The 14,510-nt window shown below is 33.1% G+C and overlaps 1 protein-coding gene, 1 long non-coding RNA gene and 1 other non-coding gene across 3 annotated transcripts; 1 reads left to right on the forward strand and 2 right to left on the reverse strand.

The window, feature by feature from the left end:
* The first annotated feature begins 1,261 nt into the window (after positions 1-1,261).
* LOC104882877 (uncharacterized) lies at positions 1,262-5,635 on the forward strand. The gene is made up of 3 exons (XM_010667294.4): positions 1,262-1,568; positions 4,480-4,538; positions 4,629-5,635. Exons 1-3 carry the CDS (start codon positions 1,461-1,463, stop codon positions 5,362-5,364), a joined length of 903 nt encoding a protein of 300 aa, XP_010665596.2. The 5' UTR covers positions 1,262-1,460; the 3' UTR covers positions 5,365-5,635.
* A 2,082-nt stretch (positions 5,636-7,717) lies between these two features.
* LOC104882871 (uncharacterized) lies at positions 7,718-9,719 on the reverse strand. Its single transcript, XR_788468.4, has 4 exons — positions 9,261-9,719; positions 8,259-8,749; positions 8,100-8,175; positions 7,718-8,016 (listed from the first exon to the last, which is right to left on the reverse strand). It is a non-coding gene; the product is annotated as an uncharacterized LOC104882871 (long non-coding RNA).
* A 3,629-nt stretch (positions 9,720-13,348) lies between these two features.
* Positions 13,349-13,463, reverse strand: LOC125495389 (U5 spliceosomal RNA). The gene has a single exon (XR_007272026.1). It is a non-coding gene; the product is annotated as a U5 spliceosomal RNA (small nuclear RNA).
* Between the last annotated feature and the right edge of the window lie 1,047 nt (positions 13,464-14,510).

Below are 14,510 nucleotides of genomic sequence, written 5' to 3' on the forward strand. Positions count from 1 at the left end.
GATGATAGCCGTTACAAACAATTGACGGTCCTGATTTACCTGTCATCCCCAGCACCTCCAGTCTTCTTGTCACTCTAGCACTTCAGAGTTCAGACAATATCAGTAGGTATGTTCTAGACCTAACTTAATTCATTTCTAATTTTATTGGAAGTACTGTTTCAATTTTCAAAGGTCAAACAAAATACTTCCTCTATTAGTATTTTTTAAAAAAACTGTTTTTAAATTTTATTTAATTGTTATATTTAAATTTTTTTTCTTATAAATTAATCTATTACATTAACTTTTTTACACTTTTTATCTCATATACTCCACCACCCATTTTAATAATCCACGCAAAACGTTCTTACCTACTCAATTTTTCTCTCACTGATAATATTTTAATGCTTTTTTTACGATTCTCAAAACCAAAGTGGAGTATAACAATTAAAAAAAAAAAAGGAAGAAGTATATATTGAAATGATCACCCCTTAAAAAATGTAGATAAAAAGAATTGAAAATGTTTATAAAAGAATTTATTATTTACTACCTGTATATAATAAACATTATCAGTAACGTTATACGTAATCTATATTTTTTTTATGAACCTTTATATTTTGAAATTGAAGTTTCAGTCATTCACATACGAAAAAACAATATGTTTAACATTTTATATGAAATTTTCCTTTTCTTAGTTTTAACTTATTTTTGTTCGATAATCCAAAATTAAAAATTTTATAATTTTCAGTTTTTCCAAAACCTAAAATGCTTGGAAGAAAAAAAAAATCCGAAATAGAGGCTACAAAGAAACAAAACAAACTTTCCAATGAAAATTTCCAAGGAATAACTATTGAAAAATGACAAACTATCATCTTTATCTTCATTTTTTTGTTACTTGCTTAATTTCTAATGAGATGTCCCAAAAAATATATTGACTAAAATAAAATAAAAATAAATGTATGATTGAGAACTATGGAGTATTTTTTTATCTTTCTCACTTAAAATCTTGACACTATTTACAATTAGAAAGAATCTTTTAGATTTTTCTCAATATATAAGAAAAAATATAGTCATATGGAATCTTGTTTGATTCGTCTCAATGAGTACTTTATTAATATTCAATTATTATAATTTTTTACTAATATGTGATGAAAGATATTTAATATATAATAAGTGCATTAACAAACGTGCAAAGTCAAAGTAGGAAAGAAAAAAAAAATACAAAGGGAGTAAACACTAAAGACTAAATAAAAAGGTCAGAGTCAAGTTAATTAAAAATGACTTACATTAAAAAAAGAGTAAAACTTTAGAAAGATCTGAAAAACCCTAATTTCACCCCTCTTTTATGTTCCTCCCTCATTTGATTCCCCTTTTTCTAGGGTTTTATACTTTTATCGAAAGAATTTATTCTTCCAAGTTTTCTTCTTTTCCACACTCTCTTTCTTCTACTCTCTTTGAATTTTCCAGCTTTTAGAACAGTTTCAATGGAGATGATGGCGACCATGAGCTCAAACGCTGTCGTTTTACACAGTTTTGTTCTTCAGACTGTCGTTTCAGTTGCTGCGCAATCTCTCTCTTTTGCTCTTGCTATGGTATTTAATTCTTCTTTCTTTAATATTTTCTCTGCTTTTTGTACCTCATTTTTAACTTAATTTGCTTGTTAATTGATTTGTTGTTTTATTTTGATTATTTTGTTGTATGTTTTTAGAATAATTAAAGGCGAAATTGGGTATGTTTCTTATGTTGTTTTATGTGTTTAGAATAATGATTACTGTTACTTCTGTGAAATTTAATTTGGTTATGATTTAGTATTATTACAGAAATAATTAAGTAAAGTTACCCTATATTTCGAGCTAAAGTTACCTTCTTTTTCTCTACATGTATAGGAAAGTTACCCAATTATTAATTAATTAATTTTATCAATTCAAGTTGGGTGTATAGAAAAAAAAATTCAATGGCAGGACCAATTTACAGATTCTATTAGTTCTTACTTCTTAGTTCTCAACTGTCCAACCATTTTCAAAACCCTCTCATTTACTTCCTACTTCCTAACCAGGGCTTACAATTGCTAAGAGATAAAAAAAGAATAACTTGAATTCGGCACAATTTATGGTCGTATGTCATTGGGCGTACCCAATATTATATGGTTCCGCTTTGCGCGTGAAACCATAGGTTATGCTCTTTTCCATTGAGAGCTCCAAACTTTTTCCAACGTGACGTTTCTGAACTGTATAATCCCATATTGGTTAATGAACTTGTGGTTGGTGCATTGAATTTGTTAGTCCTGTTATAAATTATCTTGATTTGTTAGTGATTATCTGAACTATTTGATATATTAGCCCTTTACTTAACATGTATGAGCTTATTGGACCTGACATGAAACTTACTTAAGGTGAAAAGATCATAGCCTGAATATGTTTCTGAACTCAGGATGCATTTTTTGCTTGTTGATGGACTTGGATTTAAGTTAGTATTTTTGTTAGGAGTTTGTAGGCTAAGTTCTATGGTTTGGCTCTTCAAAGATTGTCTACTGAGTCCATCTCATTTTAGTTGTTAGCTTTGAGTTGTCGATTTGCGGGCTACCAATCCTGAAGCTATCAAATGAAAATGGGACACTGGGAATAGTATTTGTGCTGATATGCATTTTTAATAAATAGAACTTGTTGCTTCCTGATATCTGCTAGATCTCAGGCGGAATTGTTTCAACTTCCAAGGTAGGCCTAGACTTGAGAATCTTTAAGGATGAAGGTAAAAACCTTGAGTTTCTAGAACTGATGGCGGCAATAAGGATTTTGATTTAGGATTCAATAGCGAGAGAAGCTTGATTAATTTTTGTTGCTTATGTCATTCTATTCATGTTTAGTTAATATTTCATCTGATCCTGTCCATCTTTGTTCCCCCTTTATTCGGTTATTTCTTCTGTTCTCTTGCTGTTCTAGCTGAATAAATCTGCCATCCCCAAATAATTAAAAGTGGCTTGCCTCTGTCTCCATATCTTGTGGGGTATCTGGGTCAGTTGCGCAGCAATGTGTGCAAGTGTTTTTGGCTTGGGTGGTTTCCTGAGTTCAGTGAACTACTCTCATTATAAAGTCTTTCCATTTGGCTGTCTGGCAATAGTCATCCATATCTATTTTGCAGTTCTTTACATGTGAATCTTTCACTGTGTTGTTTAGTCATGGGACTTTAGCTGTTGAGCACAGCCCCCTTGTATTAGTGGAATATCTGGCTTGTTCATGGAGCTTTACGGTAAAGACGGGCAGACTGATGATGGGCTTCTGAGGACATCAAAATGTGTCGAGGTCAAGGCCAATTAGTGATATGAGTGAGGAGAGTTAAAATCTTTGATTATGTTGAGGAATGAGGGGAGTTGGCACTGTTTGTTTGTTGCTTAGGAAATGCTAACTCAAAGACATAAATGCTTTAAGGTAGTGTTTGGAAACTTGTATTTCATTTCAAATAATGGAATTGAAATTTGGAATTTAAAGTTTGTATTTCAATTCCTAACCATTGTTTAAGGGGGGTTTGATAGAGGAGAGAGAAATAGAGGTTTAATGTAGGAGAGAGAAAAAATGTGGGTTTACTAAAGGAGAGAGAAATAAATATTAGAAAGAGAATGAGTGAAGTTGGGAATAGATACTCATGGAGTTGGAATATGCATGAGGAGAGAATTTCAAATGACAAGGTAATAGCTGGAATTTCAAATTCTACTAATATAGGCTTTTGATAAGAATTTGGACAAATTCCATAATTTCAAATTCCATGTCATCCAAACAATAGATTTCATCCAAATCCAGGATTTGAAATGAAATCTTGCTATCCAAACATAGCATAATAGGATTTGGATCTGATTTTTTTTTGTTAAGTCTAAGATTCGTGTTCTCATCTCAAAATGGTGCGTGGCCACGTTTCATGTTCCAGGAGACGCGTCCCGAGCGTGGTATGTGGTCTAGGAGTCCATCTAGTTTACTCTAGAGTTTGCGTTCCGCGCTCCCGTTTTCGTACCACGTTGGGGAACGTTCTGCGTTCCATGTAACAATGGTTCAGAGCCACACAAGGTGGACTCCATATGCACAGTTAAAGCTCATTTATGGAATAGCCAATAAGTGAATCCAAGCCAATATCATACACGGCATGTTTTTTTTTTGACGACTTGGAGATTGTATTTAGATTTGCGACCAAGCCAATATTAATAGACAGCATATTTTGTGACATTTTACTAATTCTGTAGGACATTTAAGAGGAAATGATGTACTACTATGAGATAATTTGTTATGTGATCTCGCTAACTTGCTTACTTGAATCACCATTGGCCATGAGATCTTATATTATTCACAAAATGGGTTATGGTCTTTCTTCAAGTTTTCCCTATCATTAAGTTGCTTTTGATATAGCTAATCTTGATTATGGAGTCCTCTATTGTTAGACTCTATCTTCAAGCATTCTCATTGAGTTTTAAGTTTCCTAAATTAACATGCACATTCTTGACAATTTGGTATGGTTCAGCTAGAGTCTTTGCCACGCGGTGGTATTGTGCTGCCACAGGAGCCTGGATCATTCAAATGGTCAGTCAAAACCCTAGTGTTTATGTATTTTCTGTTATGCAAGAGGCGTTGTGAGTTCATATGGTAATAAGATAACATACTTTTATGCAGGCTCCCGTTATCTGAGTTCCACAGTACTGAGAAACCTGATCCAGAGAATAAAGATGCAGATGTAGATGAGGACGACGACGATGATGACGATGAAGAGGAAGATGACAAGGCTGGTGGACGGGTAGGTGGTGATGTCGATGAACGTGAGGAGGTGACCAATGGGGAAGGGGAACCTGAGGAGGGACCAGAGTCCAATGGAGAAGGTACTGAGAAACCTGATCCAGAGAATAAAGATGCGGATGTAGATGAGGACGACGACGATGATGACGATGAAGATGAAGATGACAAGGCTGGTGGATGGGTAGGTGGTGATGTCGATGAACGTGATAAGGTGACCAATGAGGAAGGGGAACCTGAGGAGGGACCAGAGGCCAATGGAGAAGGTACTGAGAAACCTGATCCAGAGAATAAAGATGCGGATGTAGATGAGGACGACGACGATGATGACGATGAAGATGAAGATGACAAGGCTGGTGGATGGGTAGGTGGTGATGTCGATGAACGTGATAAGGTGACCAATGAGGAAGGGGAACCTGAGGAGGGACCAGAGGCCAATGGAGAAGGTGCTGAAGGAGAGGAAGAAGATGACGATGAGGAGGAAGATGAAGATGAGGATGATGATGATGACGACGACGACGACGAGGATGGTGGAGACGAGGATGAGGAAGATGAAGAGGAGGAAGAAGATGAAGAAGAGGAAGAGGAACCTCCATCTAAGAAGAGGAAAGGAGCTTAATAGAATCTCCTTTGTAATTTTTTTTTCTTTTGTTTTTTTTTTCTTCTAAAATTTCCTTTTTCAAGGGGTGAATGTTCGGTAGCCGTTGTTCAAATGTGAGGATTAAGCTTGTCACGAATGTAGAAAAAAATTATTGAAGTGTTCATGTATTAACCCATGTTATGTTAACAATTTAGGGAATAATTACCATTTTAGTTTCCAACTTTATGTTGTTAGAAATAATACTCTTTTCCCCGTTTCTTCATTATGATCATATGAGCGTTCTTTGTTTGATCTTGTTTATATGAAGTACTTTTGTATACTGTTCTACATTAGAAAGAGGTTTAGGTTAATCGTCTTAAGTAATGGTCTTTTTGGGTTTGTTTAGTAGCTCACACAAAAGTCAAAACCTAAATTAAAATTTCAAATAACTTAAGGGCCAAATGGGGGAATAAAAGTAAAACATTAAAACTATGAAAACACTTCACTTACTATCAATGATGGATTACCGTCAATGGATGATATCTAGCTTAGTTGGTAAAGTCTGGTGGAGGTAATATCCAAGACTTGGATCCGATACGATGGATTACAATCAAGGTTGAATAGTAATAACTAATCAGAATTATATTAAGCATCAAAGTGGATCATATAATATTACCAATCAGGGATAATAAAGAAGATTTTGATATTTTGGAAAATCTGTTATGAAAAAATAATAAATATGGTTGAATTACCAAATAAAACATATGAGCTCTATGAATAATGTTTGAATTACCGAAAGCGCAAACAAATCATACGAGTTCTCTGAATTATGGCCGAATTACCAAATTGACAAACAAAACATCTGAGCTCACTGAGTTCATTAAGTGAAATTATTGTCCGGCCACTTAGATGTATCAACTATTTATTGTTGTAAAACAAATAGTCTTGATAAATTTAGCATGAAGAACTATCAATTATCAAAAACTGCTAAAAATATTATATTTGTTGAGAAATTCATGATAAAATCACACGTCAATTGATGCTATTAATGATTATTTATTCTTAATCTTTTTCTTAAACAAAGGCCGTTTGGGTACAAGTTTGTGCAGATTTTGGTAAATGGTACACGCATTTCCCTCACCTTTGTTCTTTTTATGTAGTTCGAAAAAAAAATTCCCTCTTTCAGCATCTTTCATATCTTCTCTGATTCTCTCCATAAATGATACTTTAATTTTTTTTTCCCACCATTTTTTATACTTTCAGGTGGGCCAATGTTTTTTTAAGCATTAGATAAAGAAAATACTTGAGCATGTGATGGGACCCTAATGGGCCTTTTTTTTTATTTTAGAGGAACTCTAATGGGCCTAATCTCAGGAGAATCCCAAGCACAAAAGAAGTTGACAGTTTCATCTTCCTTTCAAAGAAAAAAAAGTATCCCATGCTCAGAGAGGTTGATCAACACTCAACAGGTTCTACAGTTTGCCAGTAATTGTTGTTTGCTAGAAGATTAGTATGCCACCAAAAATGCAGGTAATATATGCAGCAATCTGACATATAGTCTCTCACTTATTGGATTGTACTGGACAAATTTTGAAATTTTGTTGAAGACTCAAACGGTCCAGTTTTTCTAGACTTATTTTTAGTTCTGTTCAGTTTAGTTTTTCTCTATAATTCAGGTTCTTTCGGTTTAATTCTGTTCAGATTCTCTCATTCCAAAAGAACGGAGCTTATTAAACAATTAAATGACAAATGATAAATGTCAAACTCAAGGATCAATGACCAAGTTAAAATAAACATAAAAATTGAAACTTACACTTTTTTGTGTTCTAGTTGTTTTACTTTGATTTGTACACTAAACACATATGTCTCAAGTTAACCAATTGTATTATAAATATATGTGGGGTTGATTTGACTCAGTTTAATACTATAATTTTTACAAATATAATATAAAAATATATATGACATGTCCGAAATTGTCTATTATCTCCTCATAACTTGCTAAAGCCTTGGAAGATAACTCCACTTTTATCTCCAAAACTATGATTGTGGCATTTGTTGAAGAATCTAAGCAAAATATAACGAATGAGGAGAGTGATCTTGATGATGATAATAAAGTATAAGAGTGCCTAATATCTAGGAATGGCAACGGGTCGGACTTGGACCGGATTATGCATAATCCGACTCCGACCCTACAGGAAGTCGGATTTTAAATCTGAGTCCGACTCCGACTCCGACATCCGACTCCGATAATCCGACTCCGACCCGACTTAAAATCCGAACATCCGACTCCGACCCGACTCCGATCCGAATCCGACATCCGACTCCGATAATCCGAACATCTGAGTTTCTTTTTGCACGGTTTTATATTATAAAATAAAAAAAAATTGTATAATACAAAAAATGTAATCATTACTAACAAGTAACAATCATATCTTCATATGACAATAATTTAAGTTTAACTAAGCATATAAAATCAAATAGACAAATACATGATTAAAAAGAAAGGTCCATTCAACATAAAGTTCTCAATTTCTTCCAAATCAACCTACGGTTCATACAACAATAACAATCTTCATCCCATGAAAACTAATCAATTAATTACATTAATTTTTCTTCAACTTTCCATGGAAAGTAAACATCTTCATCCAAGTCTTCAATCCTCAACTTTAATCAACCATGGCCAACACAAACCTATACAATAAAGTCATTGTAACTTGTAAGTGTCACTAATTAAAATTAACTAAATACACAAAACATAAACATATAAAATTCACCTTTTTCATTCTTCCATAGCTTCTACATCTTCATCATCATAGATAGGTGCACATTCAAAACTACCCTTGGTAACATCTAGAAATTATGATTATGCTACATTAGTATTGTGTAAAATGTAGTGACTAAAAGTTTGAATAAATGAAATAATTTGAAAATACCTTTGTAATGTAAACGCCTCCAACTTTGAAGACACATCAAAGCTTCAATAGTTTCCGGGAGAAGTCTACTTTGATGAGGCCCAATGATCCTACCACTTGTGCTAAATGCACTCTCGGAAGAACGGTAGATATAGGAACCGCAAGAATATCTCTAGCAATCTTAGAGAGAGTGGGAAACGCATGTGATTGTGCATTCCACCAAGCCAAAAGATTAAACTTACTTTCATCAACAACAATTTTGCCTTTATTTCATCATTTTGCCTTTATTTCATCATCCACTATTAGTTGCTCAAAATGCTTCCATACCATCGAAGTTAGCTTTCTACCATGAACACCCACAAGTTCAACCTCTTGGTCATCAATGACCACATTTGAAGTTTTAGAATTACCATTCTTAGTTGTTTTAGTTTGTGTACCAAGGGTTGGTTCTTGTTCTTTAGAAGATGGATTACTAGATCCTTCAATAGGACTAGATGAAACTTCTTCCATCCCTACATACAATGATACAAACAAAGAACATTTCAACTTGATTGTATACGAAAAAAGAAATTGTAAAACTACACCCACATGAAATTTTCAACTTAACTATAAAACTACCAAAATTGTAAAATCCTAAACAATCCTAAACTAAAAATAGTGAAATACCCACATGAAATTTTCAACTTAATTACACCTCAAAAACACAAAAGAAAAACAGCACATTATACGAAGAAAAAGAAAAATAAACAGCACACCTTTATCATATACCAAAAACAGAAACTTGTATACATTTGCCATCATCAAACTAGAGAAACTGAAATAATCCAACTCAACTATAAAACTAAAACTAATAAACATGAACATGGTTTTGCCATCAACTAAAACTGAAAAACAGAAACTTGTATACATTTGCCATCAACAAAAAAGTAATAAACCCAACTCAACTATAAAACTAAAACTTAAAAAAAAAAAAAAAACTGAAATAATAAACATGAACACGGTTTTGAGGCGAAGAAGCGTTACCTGCTTGCCGGACTTCGTGGAGATGATGACTCGTTACTATTTTCGGCCAGCCGCTGATGTTTTCGTGGACTTGCGTGAAGCAGACGGCCAGCCGCTGATGTTTTCGGCGGTGTTGAGCGGTGGTTGGGGGAGGCGCTGGTTTTAGAGTGAGAGTGAGGGTTTGAGGGAGGTGGTAGGCGGGTGAATGGTGATAGTTGAGAAATGAGGAAATTTGGTTAGGGTTTGAGGGAGGCCCGACTTCACTTCACTATTTTCCAAATCAGATTTTTTTTTACTTTTTTTTTTTTGTTTGAATTAAAGAAATTTAATTAGTGATTTTTTTCTATCCTTTCTTGTATATTAAAAAAGTTACTTTATAAAAAAGAAATTCACAATCACAATTTTCTTTCTTTTTTTCCTTTTATGTCTTTGAAGGAAACCAATTTAATTATTCAACATTTTTCCATCCTTTCTAATCGATTAAAAACTTTTATTTTAAAAAGAAAGCATAAGAAATAAACATTTAAGCAATGAATAGGATATCGTAAAAGGGAGTAGTACAAAATATGGTATAACAAATGACCCAGATCATCTACTTCTTAGTCGCACAAGTTGTATAAGACTATAAGGTAGTCGTTATGAGTTTATGACTTATGAACTTATGATGTAAAATATCGTAAAATGAGTAGTACAAATTATTTGTTGTTTGTTTTTGATAGTTTGATCATTTCAGTATGAGTTATGAAAATTTAACAAGGTCAGTAAAAAGTTATAATGTATCATATATAACACTAACTAATAAAGTAATAAGTAATAACGATGATCATGATTCATGAACATACTAAGGATAACATAAATCATATTGGATCAATATATAGAAATGTCATTATTGTGTGCATTCCTTAATGTCGATTCATAGTAATCAAAGGTGTAATAACATATCTTTTTGTCATATCATGAGTTATACATTTGTGTTTTATGTATGAACATTATTTCGAGTCATACGCCTTTGGTTAAAGTTGGCGATTATTAAGAATGAAAGGTTTTATAACTAGGGAAAATTGAGTATATATAAATTAGGTCTTGTCTAATAAAAGTATACAATTATTGCAGTACACACATAACTATACTAGATAATATATCAGAGTTTTAAATTAGATTTAGCTATTTACACAGGTCATAACTCATAAGGTGTATAGGGTAAGACTATTAGGTTGGTCCATCATCGAATTGAGTATATACTTCATATAGGTAAGATCTTATCTAATAAAAGTATATAATATTTTTAAATGATATCGTAACTCATAAGTCATAAGCATGTGTATTATAAGTTTGAGAAGTTTGGTAACCTGGCAAGCGTCAACTATCACGTCACACACACATACTACATTCGAGAGTACTGTCATGTCATGACTCATGTGGCAGTTCCACCTACGCATTTTTCCTTTAATAGGAACGCCTTTGTATATAAACTAAGACTAATTGCCTTTTAAGTTAAAATCAAACTGAGAGTATACATACATTATATAGACATTAATTTTTTTTAAAAAAATAAGACTAATTGCTTCAAAGTCGGAGTCGGAGTCGGATGTCGGGTCGGATTATGTCGGAGTCGGAGTCGGAGTCGGACATCCGTCGGAGTCGGATCGGAGGTGTCGGATTTTTTATGAGATCCGACTCCGACCCTACTCCTACTCGGAGTCGGACTTTTTAATCGGAGTCGGATGCGGATTTTTTTTTTCTCGGAGTTGGCTCGGATTTTTTGCCTCGGATCGGGGCGGAGTAGGGTCGGATCCGGACTGAATTGCCATCCCTACTAATATCCTTGTAACTTTAGTTATTTTTATTTGGTGATCATTGTAAGCTAAGGCTTTCAAAATATGATCTGTAGGTGACTTTGAAGGTTTTTCCTTTTCATTTATTGTTTTTTTTTGAGGTGTTGTATTGAAGGGTCTTACAAGTATTTTAATCATGTGGTGTAGATTAACAATATTTGTCCTTAAATTTAAAAGGTGGTGAATTGTTAGATGAAAATTTCCAATCTGTCACAATTAAAAAAAAAAACAATTACTAGAGGTTGTCTTGGTTTTCTTTATTGTTCCTTTTTGATGGTTTACTAATTGATCTCCAATATTCTCCATACCACAAAAGGCAAAAAGGGTAATTTTGATTTTATTTGAATAAGAAAAAGGGAGAGATAACTTATGCATCCACTATAGTATTTACTAGTTTTTTTTTTCATATTTTGGTTGCATTAATTAGCAGCCTACTTTTATAATTAAGGTGAAGACAAATTTTGTTTCATAATTATCTTTCTTGTGATAAGAGTATAAAGATTTCACATTATAACTGGTGAATGTCCTGGACGATGCTTCGAGTTTTTTATTTTATATATTTTTTAAATTTGCGAGAGAAAATTGACGTCATGACGTGATAAGTAAATTGCATGCTGTTCAAAAACTAAACCTTTAAAAGTTTAGTGATGAAAACAACCGCTTAACTATCTATAAGGAATTAGGGTAAGATAATATGTCTACAATAGTCTCTTTTTATTACCATAAAAGTGTTAGAGATCAAACTACCTGTGTAAGACTTTAATGAGATATAATTATAAGACTTAGTTATATTTCATTTTGAAATATTAAACAATAATGTTATATTTGCTTCGTGGTTAAGTTCTCGCTTTTTCCTTTGAAAGGTCACCTCCTCCATTTCTTTTAATCTATGCAATCTTTATTTTCTAATTGAGAGGTTGACATTGAAACTGGACAAAAGTAATACCACCATTTCTTTTAATCTACACACTTTTTTTTTTTTAATAATTTATGTTTTTCTTTCTATTTTTGTGTAATATGTCCTATCTATTTTCTTTTTATTTCCACCTATATGATCCACTTTTTAATATAATGGTCCATTTAAAATTTCGCTCTTTACCTTCTTAATTTCTTTTTCTCACTTTTCAATTCTCTTTTCTTTCTTTTAGACTTCCTTCTTAATTCTCTTACTCCCTCTTTAATTCTCTTTCAAAATAAAGTGAGTAAATTAAAACAAAAACAAAATAAAGTGAGTATTTACATTAAGTGAAACTATTGGGTCAGACTGTCCGACCCAATGTATTTGGTCGGACGGGCTGAGCCCACAAGTTTCACGAACGCGCGACCCTCGCAACTAAGTTTTCAAATATTAGTAAAAAGCACAGGTAAAGAAGAAGAAGACATTGTTAGATTACGAGACATGAAAATTGATGATGTGAGGTATATTAAATCAAGAATATGTCATTTCTGAATTTTCTCCAAGCAATTAGAGATAGAAAGAGAATTCAAAGGAGGAGAGAGAGAGTAAAAAAAGAGAAGATAACCTGGATGTAGATAAATACGGCAGCAGCAACAAAGAGAAGCCATCTGTAATCACATGAATATCTCGACATTTTTACACTCGTAATTAAGAAATCGAAGATGGAATTATTAAAGCTTGTTTATCAAGTTTTAACGTAGATGAAGTTTTTGATCTATGATTATGAGTTTTGGAGTTTCATGTTCAAGATTTTTGCGGCAAAGGAGTGGTGAGAGAGAGAGTTTTGGAGAGAGAAAATCCGGCCATGTCGCCGCCATTAGTATTGGCGTTCGAAAAATCAGCAGAGGTTAGTGTTTTGTTTTTCAGTTGGACTTTGTGTTTCTTTCAGTTGGACTTTGTTTTGTTTCAGTTGGACTTTGTTTTGTTTCAGTTGGACTACCTGAAAAAAAATAAACACTACCTGAAAAAGAATGAAGACTACCTGAAAAAAAATGAAGACTACCTGAAAAAGAACAAAGACCAACTGACCCAAAGAAAGTCTAGCTGAAGTACAAAAACCAACTGAAAAAAAAAGAAGACTAACTGAAAACAAAATAAAGACTACCTGAAAAAAAATGAAAACTACCTGAAAAGAAATGAAGACTACCTTAAGATTAACTGAAAAAAAATTAAAACCACCTGAAAATCGTCCGACCAAAGATTATGGTCAGACAAGTCTGACACAATACATTCTCTTACATTAATCCATATGAAATATCCTCTAAAAATATATAGCAAATAAACATGTTTATCTACAAAATATTATTAATATTAGCGGGAGCTCTTTAGTAGCCCCTACAAAAATTAACGTATGCCACTTAATGCAGCGAACACACGGTATTCTTTAGTAAAAGGCGAAAGAATAGTTCGCTTTGTGCTCACTGCATGGCTGCGTAATTAGTCTCTGGGTGTAGCGCTTTGATTTATAATGAAATCGTTGATTGGTTCTGTCTTTGTCCCGATGTGGGACTAATCTAGTAGCTGTAGTTTTCTGGGTTTTAGTCCAATTCGTTATCACGTATTTACATTTTTAGTCTCAATTCAAATTAGTTCAACTAGATAATAGTTAATCTTAAGATAGTTTTTATTGGACTATTTATCAATGTGAGTTTGAAGTTTTAAATCAAATATTTAAATATTAATATATACATTTATATTTAATTATTTAAAAAATAGAAATATTATTTTTTTAAAAAAAAAAATCCCAAAAAGACCATATTAAATTATAGAGTAGTTGGTTAGTGTATTTGTATGTTAAATGCAAAATTATGAGGTGAGTCGTGAAAACAAACATTTTTAAATGAGAGGTTACGATTTGGAGTCTAGGAGGTTATAATGTACAATGAAAACAGGGGGGAACGTGTTCTACTATGGGCATGTTTGACAATAACATTTGTAGTAGCTTTTAGTGTTTTGACTTATTCAAAAAACTAATTATATGTCTGGCTTGCTATAGGTTGGAGTAGTGGTTAGTGTTTCAAGTAGTTTTTGGATAGCTTCTCAAACGTTCTAAAATATAGCGTTCAATTTCGCAAAGTAGCGTTGCTCAATTTTTTTAAAAAAAAATAATATAAGAAATCCCTAAATCTCGATCACCTTCTTCTTCCTCAAGTTCAGTGAATGTGGATGAAATCCCCTATTTCTTGCAAAAGTTGTTTTTAAGCGAAAATCACCTCTTGTGATTGCTTGAGGTGATAGAAAATGTAGGAAGGAACAAACCCATTGATGGCACTTATGTTGGCATCGTCAATGGCGGCGAAGGTGCTGGTTATGGTTAGAGGCAGACCTACTTTGGGTCTTGGGTGGCCAACCCCCCCCCCCCCAAAAAAAAATAATCAATATATGTTAAAAGAATTATCTGTGCTTTTGTTTCGTATGACGCTAATTTATTCTAGTGGTGAATTATATAACACCATCGATGTGCAGGTGTGGATCTCC

The sequence above is a fragment of the Beta vulgaris genome, chromosome 2, assembly GCF_026745355.1.
Source record: "Beta vulgaris subsp. vulgaris cultivar EL10 chromosome 2, EL10.2, whole genome shotgun sequence".
Lineage (NCBI taxonomy): Eukaryota > Viridiplantae > Streptophyta > Magnoliopsida > Caryophyllales > Amaranthaceae > Beta > Beta vulgaris.

Bases quoted from the DNA above. Each gene is read 5' to 3' on its own strand.
- LOC104882877 (XM_010667294.4), top strand. From the start codon at position 1,461: ATGGAGATGATGGCGACCATGAGCTCAAACGCTGTCGTTTTACACAGT. The intron at 1,569-4,479 runs GTATTTAATTCT...GGTATGGTTCAG, and splicing joins TCTCTTTTGCTCTTGCTATG to CTAGAGTCTTTGCCACGCGG. The intron at 4,539-4,628 runs GTCAGTCAAAAC...ACTTTTATGCAG, and splicing joins GAGCCTGGATCATTCAAATG to GCTCCCGTTATCTGAGTTCC.